At 32.2% G+C, this 15,260-nt stretch overlaps 2 protein-coding genes and 1 long non-coding RNA gene across 3 annotated transcripts; 1 reads left to right on the top strand and 2 right to left on the bottom strand.

Annotated features, from left to right (window-relative positions):
- Positions 1–327: 327 nt before the first annotated feature.
- Positions 328–1,415, top strand: LOC111408174. Its single transcript, XR_002705289.1, has 2 exons — positions 328–398; positions 1,255–1,415. It is a non-coding gene; the product is annotated as an uncharacterized LOC111408174 (long non-coding RNA).
- A 9,451-nt stretch (positions 1,416–10,866) lies between these two features.
- On the bottom strand, positions 10,867–13,053 carry LOC111408173 (peroxidase 7-like). The gene is made up of 3 exons (XM_023037972.1): positions 12,710–13,053; positions 11,732–11,959; positions 10,867–11,613 (listed from the first exon to the last, which is right to left on the bottom strand). The coding sequence occupies exons 1-3, from the start codon at positions 12,980–12,982 to the stop codon at positions 11,095–11,097; spliced, it is 1,020 nt and encodes a 339-aa protein (XP_022893740.1). The 5' UTR covers positions 12,983–13,053; the 3' UTR covers positions 10,867–11,094.
- A 1,287-nt stretch (positions 13,054–14,340) lies between these two features.
- LOC111407203 (17.5 kDa class I heat shock protein-like) lies at positions 14,341–15,254 on the bottom strand. The gene has a single exon (XM_023036543.1). The coding sequence runs from the start codon at positions 14,934–14,936 to the stop codon at positions 14,538–14,540; it is 399 nt and encodes a 132-aa protein (XP_022892311.1). The 5' UTR covers positions 14,937–15,254; the 3' UTR covers positions 14,341–14,537.
- Positions 15,255–15,260: the final 6 nt, after the last annotated feature.

Raw genomic sequence — 15,260 nt, 5'->3', positions numbered from 1 at the left:
ACATTCAACTAATAATTGTTATTTTTTTTTCAATTACTCACATACAACCATACACATTTCAATTACTAACATTTACTCGTCAATATTTATTCACTAATGTTCACCTACGAACATTAAAAACGCTATCTACCACATTTACTCATTCAATTATTTAATTATTCTTTTTTTGGCAACTACCACATACAACCACTTAAATATTGCAACTCCCAAAATTTATTTACCAAATATCTACATACTCACACCTATCCCTAACGTTTAAAACAGTATATAAAAACTATCTACCCACGTTCAACCATTTAAGTATTCTGTTTTTCACAAGCATTTCATTTCTAGATTTGTTAAGCGTCCAAAACTAAAGTTCGCCACCGTAGCAGCCGCGTAATCAACAGCTGAAAAAGGTAATCTTTACAAAAATGTTTGTAGAATTTATTTATCATATAAAAAATATGTATTTTAGCCAATATATTACATTGAAGAAATTATGCAACACGAAAAATGATTTTTATAGAATACTCCTCAAATCTTTTCCAATTGAAACTTCACTAACAAAAAAATGTCTCGCAAAAGCTATGAAACAAATGATAAGCCAACTTCACAAACTTTAAAATTAGTGAATTAGTTTTGTACCTTTGAATTAGTTGACTGCTTTTGGATTGCAATACTGAACAATAAATTTCCTAGCAAGAATATGTCAACTAAGAATAGTTTGTTACTTTAGAAACTTAGGAAGTTTCAATGTATAGTCTGTCATCTTGTGCGAACCATCTTTATATTTTTGTAAAATTACATTTTGCAGCTTCGACTACACAAATACTTCTTCGCTTAGTGACTGAATTTATAAAACATTAAATAAGAAACAAAATAAAATTTCAACCATTAAATACGTACTCTATTACTTTTGCTAATGTATAACAATTTATTCAATTTTACAGATTCTTTCTATCTTTATAAATTTTATTTACCAATTAGTAATTTTTTATGCAATGACTAAATATTTACAATTTTGAATACATTAAAAACACTTCGTTCCAATGCTTAAATACTTAATTAAATGAATGGAAATAAACTATATTCAAATTCAATTTGCATTTACACATTCCAACTACGAGTATTTACTCCTCCCACATTTGAACTACCAATATTTACTCACCCCACATTTCAACTACCAACATTTACTTACCAACATCTATCCTTCGTCCATTTACATAAACATTCGAACTACTACTCACCTTTAACCATTTTCTTTTTGGCAAGCATTTTGCAAGCTTCCTGCCTAATCAAGCTTCCTGCGTGATCGACTACAGCAAAAAGGCAACCTTCATGTGATAAAAATAAATTTAAAATCTATTTATGAATACTATTATGTTAAAAAGTTATACAAATGATCTTCAAATTTTTTGCAATTCAAGCTTAAATCTGTAGTGTTGAGTTCTCCTATGATAGTTTAAGGTAGCACACTAAAATCATGTTTTACAGTACGACATGCCCATATTAATTTTTTTTTTCTTTTTTCTTTTTTTACCTTAAGAAGACGTCGAAGTGTAGCACTCCGCCCAAGACGGAGTGGGAATGCCCACACTCCGCGCATTAATTTTTTTTTCTTTTTTCTTTTTTTACCTTAAGAAGACGTCGAAGTGTAGCACTCCGCGCAAGACGGAGTGGGAATGCCCACACTCCGCTCTGCGCGGAGTGTGAAGACTCCGCGCTGCCTGGAGCGACTTCGCGCTGCACAGAGCTACTCCACTTTGCACGGAGTGCACTCCGCGATAAAACTGATATTCGCCTTTAAAAAATACTCTCCAACTATATTCTAAATAGGATCTCAGATACACTGATGATCTGAGTAAATGATATTTAAACAAAATTTAACATTCCTTCTAAAAAAATTATTTTAATCCCTTTTGGATATAAAATTTAGGTTTTTCCAATTTATCACTTCAAAAAAATAAAAATTCAATAGAATTAACATGTATTTTCTGAGATCAACTAACACACCTAATGTGGAAAATTTCATTTGTCTATTAACACTAGAAAATCTTCTTGTTTAACTAACTAATTTTTTACTTAACATAATCATCAATTATATTATACCATTGTTTTTGTCTGCATAATTAACGCAATTATTAGAAAGCTTTTGACAAGCATACATATCTTCATTTTAATTTATTAAGATGATACATATTAATTAATGACCATTTTGTCTAAAAATGAAAATAATGAACTCAATCAAAATTCTCGTTTTTCTATATTTTATACATGTCTATGGTTGATAACTATCATTACCCATCATTATTGACTTATTCCAATTTCATAAATTCTTGTATAACATTTTCTTCAAATATATTGCGCAATTATTAAAGTTCACAAAATTTCTTTATTTAAACGGTATATCAATTATAGTGCAAATTATATTGTTTCCATCTATATATTGTACTATTAAGTTTCAGATATGAAAATGTGATAAAGTTTCATAAAATTGTAACTAACTGTCATTTCTATCACAATACATATACAGTTTCAGATCAACGACAAAAAATAATGCTTCAAATAGTATAGATATAATTTTAAATTTATTTTTAATAAAGTTGTAGTATGTAAAATATCATTCATCATAATAAAAAAAAATTGCCAGCTTCTAAAAAATTATGTTAGATTAGTATATGAATAAATTTTTTGACTAATAAATAGTTTTTTTAAATAATTTTTGCAGATGTTATTAGAATACATATTATCTCCAAATCAATGGTTCTCTGCTACGATTACTCAATTTGCAAATCATCAATATCTTAAAGACTTTGTTGAACTTATAGATGCAGACAATCAAGCTTCTTTATTGTGCAGTCCATTCCATGGATTCATTTGCGGAAGTATGTATAAAAAGCAAAATGAAAAATTTAGCAGCAAATTAATACATGAGTTCATAATGAGACTTATAAATTGCGGTAAAAATAACGAAATTTAGGTATAATTACACGATCATGTAGCCCGTTTTGGCTTGCAAGAATTTTGTCTAATCACTGGATTACCATGCCATGAAATTACTGTTAATCTCGATTTTAGTAATACTCAACTTAGGGATGAATATTTCAATGGTTCAAAGAGAATTACTATGATAAAACTTTCTGAAGTATTTCATATGTGTCAAGATCGACAAAATAAATTTAAGTTGGGATTAGTTATGTTCGTCAAATGGGTTTTAAAACCAACTGGAAGACACATCGATTTCAGAACTCTTGAAATGGTTGAACAACTTGATGAGTTCCTTATGTATCCATGGGGACGTAAGACATGCTTTATTTTATTAAATTCATTATAAGAATCGCAGCTTGAAAGAATACGAAGAATACAACAAAATGATCAAACAGACTGTAAATATTCGTTGCATGATTATCCGCTTCCATTCCAGGTATTTTTCTTTCATTTTTCCCCATTACATATAATTTAGTCATATAAAAACTTTAATATTTATTTTTACTTATATTTCAGTATTGGATATATGAAGCTTTTCCTCAAATTAGATGAAAATTCGGTCATTGTATCCGTACAAGCTTAAAATGTCCACGAATGCATAAATGGCAGCCTCAAATAGTATTAACGGAACGTGTTTAGATAATTTTTGGATGCTCAAGAGGTATATTTATTTCAATAAACAATTAAATACATATTTAATTCTTTATAAATAAATTTAAAAAATACATCTGATATTTTATTACAATTATAGATTACAGTAATTGCAATGCTAAATCTTACTGACGTAGAATTGGAAACATTCTGGTATACAAATCTTTCGTTACCAATTGACAACCAACATCGTACACTGGACAACATTGTCAATGGTGAATTGGACAATGTAACACAAAAAATTCCAGCAGATAACATACATACACAAGAAAGATCTATCCACGCTTCAGATGGAATTGAATCTACTTCTTCTGGTAACTCAAACTATGTAACTAAACAAGATATGGAACATATATTCAATATACACAGACAAGATGTCTTTGGTTTCCACGACAGCTTAAAAATACAGATGATTCAAGAATCAACAAAGCAAGAAGATTAGTATCATACAATTCTTGAAAAGCAAGAAGCTCTCTGTTAGACAATTCTTGACAATAAGAAACAATTTCTTGAACATCAGCAAAAAGACGAACAAGACTACTTCCAGGGCATACAATCTAATATGCAATCTTATGTGGATACCAGTTTCGATTTAACGAAGTCTTACATTGATTAATAAAATCGAAATATGCAGAATCAGTTATCCGACTGAAAATCACACATGGAAACAATTGTAGCCCCTGTACAACGAGATGTGCCTCCTCATATAAGTCCAGTTGAATTCGAAATCTCTTCAACATCTGAACATATAGAAAACATTGAAAGATCGACAAAAGAAAAAAAAAGGTAAGCAGAAATAGACACAATCTCCATCAACGTCAACTAATATTTTAGAAGACTATAACATCGACAGATACAAAAACATTAGAGAATAGATATCACAAAATTCATCAGAGTAAGATATTTAATTTAACCTCGTTAACTTAAATATTCTAATTTGTATTTTACTTATTTGACGACAATTTAATTTTTTCTTATACAGCGCATACTGGAAAGATGAAATCGGCAATCTATACGGAAGACAGTCGCTGATAAATATAATAAATCAAACGAAAGATATGAATATTGTGGTAAGTCAACTTTAGTAATCATAATTAATTTTACTCCATTATTAATATATCTAATTTACATTTTTTTACTAGCATATTGATATAGAATTAAAGCTGTTGAGAAGACTTATTCACGATGGATCTCTCCCGCTTTCTAAAGAATATGCAATCATGGACCTTAGATTCGAGAATGAATGTATTCATTGGTATACAATTATAAAAGGAGCAGCTGCCCATTCTACAAGTAATTTCAATGCATTACAACAGTATATAAAAGGAAAATTACCTGTATTTGCTCGTTCGTGGATAACATACAACCATTTATTGATTCCATCCACATATCCAGGCAACATTTGGTTTCTTTTTCTTGTCGACTTTCAAAAGTGGAAATTTCATGTATATGATTGCAGCCACAACATTCATATACCGGACGTAATTAAATTATGTGCAGAACCAGCTTTGACTGTAGTACAATCATTATTGATATCTACATATATTTTCTTCGACAAACCAAGTTTAAGAAAACATAGAAATAAACATATGAAATTAGAAATTATATCGTATCTACCTTGTCAAAATAATGGGTAAGCATCTAAACAATTTACTGTAATATTTAATTTTCTATTTAATTTTATTTTACATTTACAACATTAACATAAACTAACTTCAAATTATTTTTTCTATAGGCCAAATTCTGAAGTTTTCCTTCTCAAATACATTGAATGCTTCATTTTCGAATATCTATTAGAAGCAGTTTCACCAGAGAAGATACGTTTATACAGTCAAAAGATTATCACAGATATCTGTCACAATGAATATTTTTTACGTCAATGTTTATCCTAACCATAACAAATTATGAAAATTCAGTAAGATTCCTTTATCAAAATTCAATCTATAATCTTATATTCATAGCTTCAAAATTACTTATTTTAAATATTTCTATACATTAGAATAAATGTAGGTTCTTCGGTGGCAAATATGAGACATTAAATCTGTTCCAACTTCAGGTTTTACGAAATGGGAAATGGAATGAGGAAAAAGCCTCAATGTTGGTTCCTTCGAACATAGTCAATATCAAACTTGAAGATTCAACCCCACCTAACTATTATTTTATTAGCTAGATGCATCGAGTACCAGAAGCTAAAGGTACTCAGTAAGCTGGTGATCCACGTATACTTTAACAGGAGTTGATGTATCTTCATTTATTAATTTTGTACTCTAAATGTTCAATTTCAATATCTATTATAGTGGTTTTGAATTTGAAGGAGAAAATGCTTTTATTGTTTAAGTCTGTAAAATGGTGCTGAAGTTACTTTTATCTGGTTAATGAAGTTTAATTCTTAAGACAAGGTTAGTGTTGTTTAATTTAACATTAACTGTGTTTTTGAATGTCACTACCCACTTCACCACTATTTTATGTATTTTTGTAATACAGACAAGTTAAAGTTGTTGTAAAAGTTATAAAGAATACCTAGAAAACAAAGATTCAAACACACAATTGTTTACAGTACTTGTAGGGTATATAAATTTTTTGCTTTTTTTGATGGATCTCTTTTAGTTGCGATGGATTATATATGTCCCCCAGACCACTTGCTTTGAAACATTGATAAGACTTTGTTTTTTGTTGGATTCACAGCTTCTTGAGATGTTGATGAACAATATTGGAGAACATGTTCATCATCAGGTTATAGGCACAGCCACGGATGGATATTCTTCCTATATTTGTGATGATAGTTAAAAAAAGGTAGAAATTATTTTCCATGTCTTATTCTCAGTCATTTATTGATTAAATTAATAGAAGTAATTTTTTTTTTATCACTGTTCGTACAGCCTGATATTTGTGTAAAGGAAATGATATTTCTCTTCTTAGATGCAACTCAAACATCTCTGGTGGAAATTCTTGGGAGATTTCCTCAATATTATTATGCTTATTGTGAGTAGGTGGTAAGTACAGAGCAAACTATATATTAATTGCAAGCTTTTAAAAATTTAAATCGAAGGCCATATTGAGCAAAGGCTTTGAGCCATTCTTGTCCTATTTTCTTCTAGATATCGCTTGTCCATATAATTGAATTCTGTCAATCCTGCTTCTCTAGGCAGTGGTGATCATATAATTGGTTGATTCCGGGTGCTATTTATTACTAAAGTGATTAGGTCTTGAATCTTTGAATCTGATGAATGTGCAATCACAGTCTTTTCGTCAGTGTAGAATATTTTTCCTTGGCTGATGAAGGGCTATTGGCACTGAAGTTATTCTTTATTTCTTACTGTACCAGCTCATGGTTGTCTCCTTTATTTCTGATATAAGTGGCAAAACAGAATTTAAAAATCTGCCCGCTTTCTTCCTAGAAACATGACCCATCGTTCGAGGAATATCTTCTTATTAATCAAAAGGAAAAACCAGGATTACAATGCTCCAAGGGATTAAATTGAGTTCGCCTGTAAATGTTAGGTCAACACATCCTTCACATAAGTCATCACATTTTTTTAATTTCATGTTAATTTGTTTAAAAAATATATATTTATGTACTCTCTTATGTTTTCGAGTTAATTCCAGATTAATCTCTTTTTTTTTCTTTTTTTTTTCCTTTTTTTACTTTCAGGCTATTAAAAAAATGAAGTTGGGCAATCCAAAAAGTTCCGTTATTTAATCAATCAAATTGCTACGAGTTAGACGAACTTGATGAATCCAGAGAGTATATAGAAACAAAGAAGGCAATGGATACTATGAGAATAAGTTCAGAGGAACATGTATAAAGGACAATTGTTTCAAACTCGAGGAGTGTTTTTTTTTACTAACTCTATTTCATTTGTAGATGACAACAAAAAAAAGATGAGAAATCTAATATATCACTCGACGACTTAACCAAATTAGAGATAGTGCAATCTTCTCATCATATATATTCTGCAAAAAAAATAAATTGAGCTATCTTTATCAGATTCTTTTTCTCAATGTATAGCATTAAAAAAAAGTAAAATATGTACAACATTCTTTAATAAACCTTTAGCTTATTTACCCCTTCGTTCAAATAATTGACATGTAAATATTTAACTTTTAACATTGTACCAATTATTATTTTCAAAAAATATTAGATGTAGTATATAAGTGATAAATGGCGCCTCTTGCTTTTTCTCAATTTGTGCTTTACTTCTAGATCTCCATTTCCATCCAACAACAACATACACTTTCAAAAGGATAACATAAACAACCAAGAAGATCTCAATTTTTACGAATATAAACACATATCTTTGTTCAACAGTTTCCTAATTAAAAACTTGTTCATTACTCCTCCCGCTTTGAACATAATTTACTTTATACAATTATCAAAATTGAAAATGCTAATATCACCCTTCAAATAATACAATTCGTGCATTGCACGGAGCCTAAACTAGTAAAATAAAAGGAATGAATCTCAGTATATCATCACTGTCGGCACTCTACAGGGTAACAAGACAAAAACATTTAAAAAGAAAAAATAAATAAATTAAATTAGTGTGGAAATGTCGATATTGGTTCAATGAGGCGCACAGCTCTCTAAACTCTAGCCGGTTCGAACAGTCTCTGATAGGTTCTCATGCGGCTTGGTTCAAGGAAGTTACATGACCTGGTTCTATTTCTGGGTCAGACTTACCAATTTAGTCAATTTTTTTATAACTACTAGTCGATGCCACGTGCATTGTACGATTATTGTATTTAATGTGCCTTTATTAGCGTGATGTAGAGATTTTTGTTTTCATGGCATAATCCTAACATGTTTTTGATGTTTGAATTAAATTTTTCGGCATGAATCTTCTTTGACAGTTAGTAAAAATTAAATTTGAGATTGTGGGAATGTAAGTAAAAGATAATTTATAATTTTGACTCCGCACAGACTGTGTGGGGACCCCGCACCAATTCGTACGGAGTCCCTGCACAGACTGTGCGGGGAGCACAACCAATTCCGTGCAGGGACTCCGCACCAAGACCATGCAGATCCCCGCACAGTGCTACAAGAAGCCATACTTCACAATTTCTGTCAAAATTGCTGATGCATGAGATAGAAAAGAGACATAAATGAATTAACAAGCTAATAAGTATTTTAATTTACATTAAACTAGGAATATACCTCTCTATTCACACAAAAATCCAAAATTGTGAATCAAATAAACAAAATTATAATTATCAGATAAAATCGAGGATATAACTCTCTATTCACTCAAAATCAAAAATTTTGCATGTAAAATTTTGAATAAACAAAATCATAATCTGAGAAAAACGGTATGCCGTGCGGGGACTCCACACGAATTGGTGCGGAGTCCCCGCACAGTCTGTGCGAGGACTCCACACCAATTCCGTGCGGGGACTCCGCACCAAGACCATGCGGAGTCCCTGCACGGTGCTATAAGAAGTCATACTTCATAATTTTTGTCAAGATTGCTGATGCATGAGATAGACAAGAGACATAAATGAATTAACAAGCTAATAAACATTTTAATTTACATTAAATCAGGAATATATCTCTCTATTCACACAAAAATCCAAAATTGTGAATCGAATAAACAAAATTATAATTATCAGATAAAACCGAGGATATAACTCTCTATTCACTCGAAATCAAAAATTTTGCACGTAGAATCTTGAATAAACAAAATCATAATCTGAGAAAAACGGCATGCCAGGATTTACCTCTCTATTCACGAGAATTTTGTATGAAGAGATTAATCACAGAAAAAACGAGAGAATAATTAAAGATGAAGTGAGAGAAGAAAATAATGATGATGAAGAAAAAAGCTTCTGTCTGTAGAAAATGGGTTTGCATGGGGAAATGGCTTCACCATCCTTTTGAGTAAGAAAAAATAGGTATGGCTAATATTTACAGCGAAATCACTCTTTAGCTATAGTAGAAGTCCCGAGCACTATTGCAACTAAAGTAAATTTTATTCATCTTTCTATAAGTAGTTAGATAGTTAGATACGCATGCAATATTTAGAATAGTAAATGGTATAAAACAGAGGTTGGTCCGACCTAGTTGTTATGTCTACGATTATATTGTACTTTAATAAATAAAATTAAATTTCCATTTTTATAAATTTACAACAAAAAAAAATCTTCCCTCCCAATACAAGATGTAAGAGTTTTAAAATCTATATAGCCAAACATGGAACAAGGTTTTATTACATTTTTTAAATCATCCACTAGAAAATTAAAGAGGTCACAGTTCAAAGATTAGCACTTATGAACAAAATTTTATAGTAGAGACCAATTTACAATTTTCAATCATCGATTCAAGGTTAGGAATAATTCAGTTTGAAAAACCTACTTTCCTTTACAAGATAGATAATTTGTCACATCTCTTGACAATTATGGGAATGCATTGGTTGTAAACTCGACCAGCCCCTAAGCCCTAGATCACTAACATCAATCGTATCTTGATGGAGTGTGAATGCCTTGTTATTCATTTGAAACTAGGTTAGTGATGAAGTTCATAAAGGATTAGAGTTTATAATGAAATGGGACCGTCGCAAGGCAAAATAATGGTTTTTGATTTCATGATAACTTCGAATTTGTTCATTTTTTGGCGAATTGCAAGTCTAATTGATTGGAATCGAGCCAATGAATAAAACTATCCCTCGTTTAAGCGTTTTTGCTATTTATGGTAATTTTTGTTTTTGAAATATTTCTTTCCATAAAATTCGAATTTGTATTCCGTTTGTTGGAGGATGATCCTGAAGATAAGGATTTTTCATCTTAATAGTTATCTCATATTTTTCTATTTTGGAAAAATATTTTTTTTATACTATTTTTCGAAATTTGCTAGATTTTTTTTTCTATTTAAGACATTGTAAGCCCTTTGAGGTGGCAGTATAAAAACTTTCTTGAGAGTTTTCTTATTTTGTGATTATTCATCTTTCCTATAATCTTCCGCTACGTCAATTAGAATATGTTAAGATGTCACTATAGTGCTTAATTAGATGCTTGAATCGAGATTTAGAATTAGGATATCAAAATATTTGATTGTCCAGACTCAAAATGGCTTGACTAGTGAAATCATGACATGATCCATCTTTTTAATAGAGTTGGGCCAAGCGTGGTTGCATAGGCTTATTGCATGTGCTATCGTGTATTAAAAAAAATTATATAAAAAACTCCAATTTCATTATTTTCAACAGAAGAAAAATAATTATAAGAACTGTTGGCACGAAATGGCCGAATTGTGCCGTCTAGTGCATGACCGGCACGGACAGTCTCAAAACTAGATCGTGCATATATATATATATATATATATATATATATATATATGCCTCTACCCTAGACTCATACAATACTAATTACTTGACAACTCACAAACATGTTACAGCAATAATAATAAAGTTAAAAAAACTCCCAAACACATTAAGAAGCAGCAGAATCAACCGATGGAAACATTAAGGCAGATACAAATGCTCAAGAATTGACAAAATTGCAATTTCTTCGTATTTCCCCTTGCATTTTGCCAGTAAGAACTCGCACATTTCCCAACTTCACCATAGACACTGCAAATTGGCTTGTAAAGAGCTGTGCCTGAGATGCCAATGCATCAACAAGAGGTGAAGTTCTTGAATCTGAATGAAGCAATTGATCAGTGGACAGCAATCCCAGTTTCTTTTCAAGATTTGTATAGTAGGCCACATCAAATGTCCTTGGAGATGTGACATCAAGGTTAACAAAATTAGTGCCCAATTTACATTGTCTCTTCAGAGAACTCAGATAATTGATATCAATTGATGGATCGAATTTTCTTGTTCCATTGAAGTTGGAGAACCTTTGCTGAATAGAAGAGCAACTGCTTCTTCCTATGGTGTGTGCACCCGAGAGGACAACAAGATCGACTATGTTTAGACCGAGTTTTTGGAATAAGCCAATCAAGGAAGTGATGTTGTCGTGCCCCTGGGGAACAAGGTTGGCTTCTGTACCGAGAGATACCTGTTGTTGAAGACAAAATTTTGGCATCACCTGTCAATCTTTAAATGGAAAAAAGAAAAAAAAGGGAATTTAAGATCTATAACGGTTTAAACTTTTAGATGAGGTAGTTCAACAATACCCGTCCATCTTTCCTCCCAAATGGCACTTCCCAGAAAGGACCTCCTGCAAGAATAGTTGCATCCCTAGCTGCAGCAGTGAGTATGTCCGCACAAGAGACCGTTCGTGGACACCGCCTTTCCACCTCGGCCTTGATCTCGTCAATTAATGTGAACCCTCGTAGTGTCTTGCTTGCATGAGCGCTCCTTTCACTGCCTCGATGATTCAACAAAACTGAGGCATCACACCCCTGCAAGTGCATAAATGATCAGCGGCAATGGAACTTAGACACCGTTACCGCAAGATAGTGGCTCACTTGAGCAAACAATATTGAAATTCTCATGCTCATTTTTTTTTAAATTTTAATTAGATCGAATCGTTCATTGGAGTTTAATGGATACTGATACCATATTAAGACCTACAGTTTCATCTGAAATGGTCAAACTTATTAAGAGGAGTGACTCAAATCCTTATACATTTTTCTATGTTTCCATCTTTATTCGATGTTAATAGACACGATCCAAACCCCCACACTAGGCATCAAAACTATTAGGGTGTGTTTAATTACATTTCTTTTTCATGGAAAATATCAGTTTTCTACCCAAATTCCTACTTTGAGTGTTTGATTGTTATTTTTTTCATAGAAAATATTTTTCAACTTTTGAAAAATGTCTAATTTTCCTTGTTTTTAGGGAAAATATTTTCCTTAAGTAAATGTGGTTTTTATTTTCTACAAAAGAAGGAAAACATTTTCATTTCTAAGTAATATTTTCTATGTCAATCAAATACACTTTTAGTTTTCAAATGGAAATATCATAATTTCATTATAAAACATAAAAGGCATATATAAAATCAATTGGGACACGGACACGGTCCATAGGACGCTAGAATTAACCTTATTTGATTAGACTCCGAGACATAACCCAAACTTATATGAGATCTTGGTAATAAAAATCATATTTTGGTTAGAGAACATAAATTAGAAAACGAAATTAATTACTCTAACGGCGCAGTCGTGGAAATGCAGACGGATAATGCTGGGAGCAATAGTCGAATCCCGTTTAATCCAAGCATTCACTTTCTGATTGACGATGGCTTCAAGATTTGGGCATGATTTTGCATAATATGCTGTGGACAGATGATCTGCTGCAGGTCTAGTCGTTGGCGCTGTCCGTGGCTTAGTCTTGTTACGAATCCGAGGCGTCTGCGCTGCAGAATTGGGCAGATGAAGAGTGAGGACGAAGGCAATTACACAGCACCACCACAACCTCATGTTGGCTCTCTTTCAATGTGAAATGGACTGATTTATTTTGTTGGCAGTTTGTGCTTCTGAATGTGAAGGGTGCATATTCTTGGAAGTTTTTATATGCTTGTGGATTGTGGGATTTTCGAATTAGACGTGAGAAGCATCACTGCAGTGGGTGACATGCCAACATGTTAAAAGGTCTACGAGTCAAAATTAGCATCTGCACGTGGATCAGTGTAACAAATAGAATAAAAGTCTGTTTGGGAGTGATTTTGAGAACTAATTTTTCGATCGTTAGGAAAAAAGTGGGGTTCATCTGTGAAAGAAGAAGTCAAATATGACAGCTGAAATAGTGAAGTGATGGTCAAAAAATCAATTTTTTGAGAAAAAAATTACTCCTAAACAGAATCTAAATTTTCCAGTTTGAAATCACTTAATAGTCCATTTTTAGCGATTTGATTTAGTTAAAGTCTATCATATTAATTTTAATTATATAATTTTATGGAATTCAAAACTTTATTATCTCGATCACACAATTCATCAATTTGTGTATTGGCCTGCCATTGCATTTATTTATTTATTTTTTTGATACCCAAGTCTCCCAGCTTCGTCAGACTAATTCCTAGACCTCAAGCCTCCGACCTCTCATTAGCTTGAGGAAGTTAATCGCGGGTTGGGAGTGCAGAGGGGAGAAAAAGTGAGAAACAATATAATTTGTTAAAAATAATTTAACTTATCTTTAAAGCTTTGCTAAACATCTACCCCAGCTTCTCATAGATCCCTGTACTATAATATAGTCTGGATTCGACATAAACTCGTATACGCTTATTTTAATTAAGCATTTATAATTACTTCTAATAAATATGAACACAGGCAGGCAAAGACTGATTTTTTATTAAATTTTTATCTAAAATATTATTTGGGAATGAATCCTCGCTTAAGTTCTTGAACTTCAAAAGTTCTTCTCATTGACTCCTGAAGAGTTTCTACATCTACACTAGAATTATGCAACAACCCCTTCACGTTAAAGACAGTTCAAGAATTTTTCAGTCACCACGAGCCCCCCTTATGTGAGGGGATTGTACACTAGAGCGCGCAAGTAAAAATTCCATTCGACTCCTATTTTACTCCAATTAGATTAATAAAAGAAATTTAGACAAAATATCACAGATAGAGCATCCCCCTTCTCTGTATCCCTCTTCATAGATGGAATCAGCTACTCCTATAACTCATCCAAGTTGATACAATTATTAGTTCACTCTATTTCAAAATCAAGTCTCAAGTATCTGTTGATTTTTTCCAGAAAGGGATTACACAAATAACGTGGTTAATACTTGCTTTTCTGGCATTTTTGGGTGTGCAATTATTAATATATAATCAGGCAATGCAAACAAGAGATTTTCGAATATTACAAATGCATTACATATCAAACATCCAACATATCTGCTTACAAATCAACAGAAACAAGAACCACACCAAAATTATTTGCAAGCTCAAAACACTTCAATTCACCAAATTACAACAAGCATTTCTATATTTAAACAAAAATGGAACGCCCTGATTTTTGAACACATAATCCAAATCAAGCTTTGCAGCAAACAAATCGCCAAATTCCTTTAGCAGATTCAGCGTTTTCTCCCTCACCAGTAATTTCCACAGCCTTATGCATGGGCTTCTTCTTCTTCTTCTTATGCTGATCTTTAGGCACTGTCACCAAGAGCACTCCATCACGCATGGAAGCCTTTATTTCATCAACAATTGCATTTTCTGGTAATCTAAACTCTCTAAAGAAATTCCCAGAATCAAATCGCTCTCTGCAGTGCCATTTATAATTACCCTTTCCACTATGATCCTCGTCTTTTCTTTCAGCACTTAAGTGCAGCACTCTATCATCATGAACCTGGAGTTCTACATCTTCTTTAGAAACCCCAGGAAGATCAAACTTGAAGATATGAGCTTCTGGGGTTTCCTTCCAGTCCATGCTACTACTGCAGGAACTGGGAGTACTCCCAAATCCGAAGGGCTCGGGAAACAATGGGTCGTAAAATAACGGATAAACAGATATTTTCTTTAGGGAATTTAACTTCAAGACAAAGTTGGAAGGCAGAAATTTAGGCTCTAATTCTTCGTCGAATATTTTATTCTATGCTTGTGGGTATTTATAAGGGTTGTGAATTGGGAGAGTAAATTTGTTGTGGGTGGATTCTTGAAAATTCTGGAAAGTGCAAGCAAGACTCCAGGTTGGAGATTGTTCTTGAAGAATTTCTTTAGAAAGGGCATTTGACGATTATAATAACTTTGAAAA

This window comes from Olea europaea, chromosome 13, assembly GCF_002742605.1.
Source record: "Olea europaea var. sylvestris chromosome 13, O_europaea_v1, whole genome shotgun sequence".
Lineage (NCBI taxonomy): Eukaryota > Viridiplantae > Streptophyta > Magnoliopsida > Lamiales > Oleaceae > Olea > Olea europaea.
Note: the sequence above shows the minus strand (reverse complement) of the source record. Positions and strands in the feature narration are given on the sequence as shown.

Bases quoted from the DNA above. Each gene is read 5' to 3' on its own strand.
- LOC111408173 (XM_023037972.1), bottom strand. From the start codon at position 12,982: ATGAGGTTGTGGTGGTGCTGTGTAATTGCCTTCGTCCTCACTCTTCAT. The intron at 11,960-12,709 runs GTAATTAATTTC...ATGCACTTGCAG, and splicing joins TCCACGACTGCGCCGTTAGA to GGGTGTGATGCCTCAGTTTT. The intron at 11,614-11,731 runs GTATTGTTGAAC...CTTCAACAACAG, and splicing joins TTGGGAGGAAAGATGGACGG to GTATCTCTCGGTACAGAAGC.
- LOC111407203 (XM_023036543.1), bottom strand. From the start codon at position 14,936: ATGGACTGGAAGGAAACCCCAGAAGCTCATATCTTCAAGTTTGATCTT.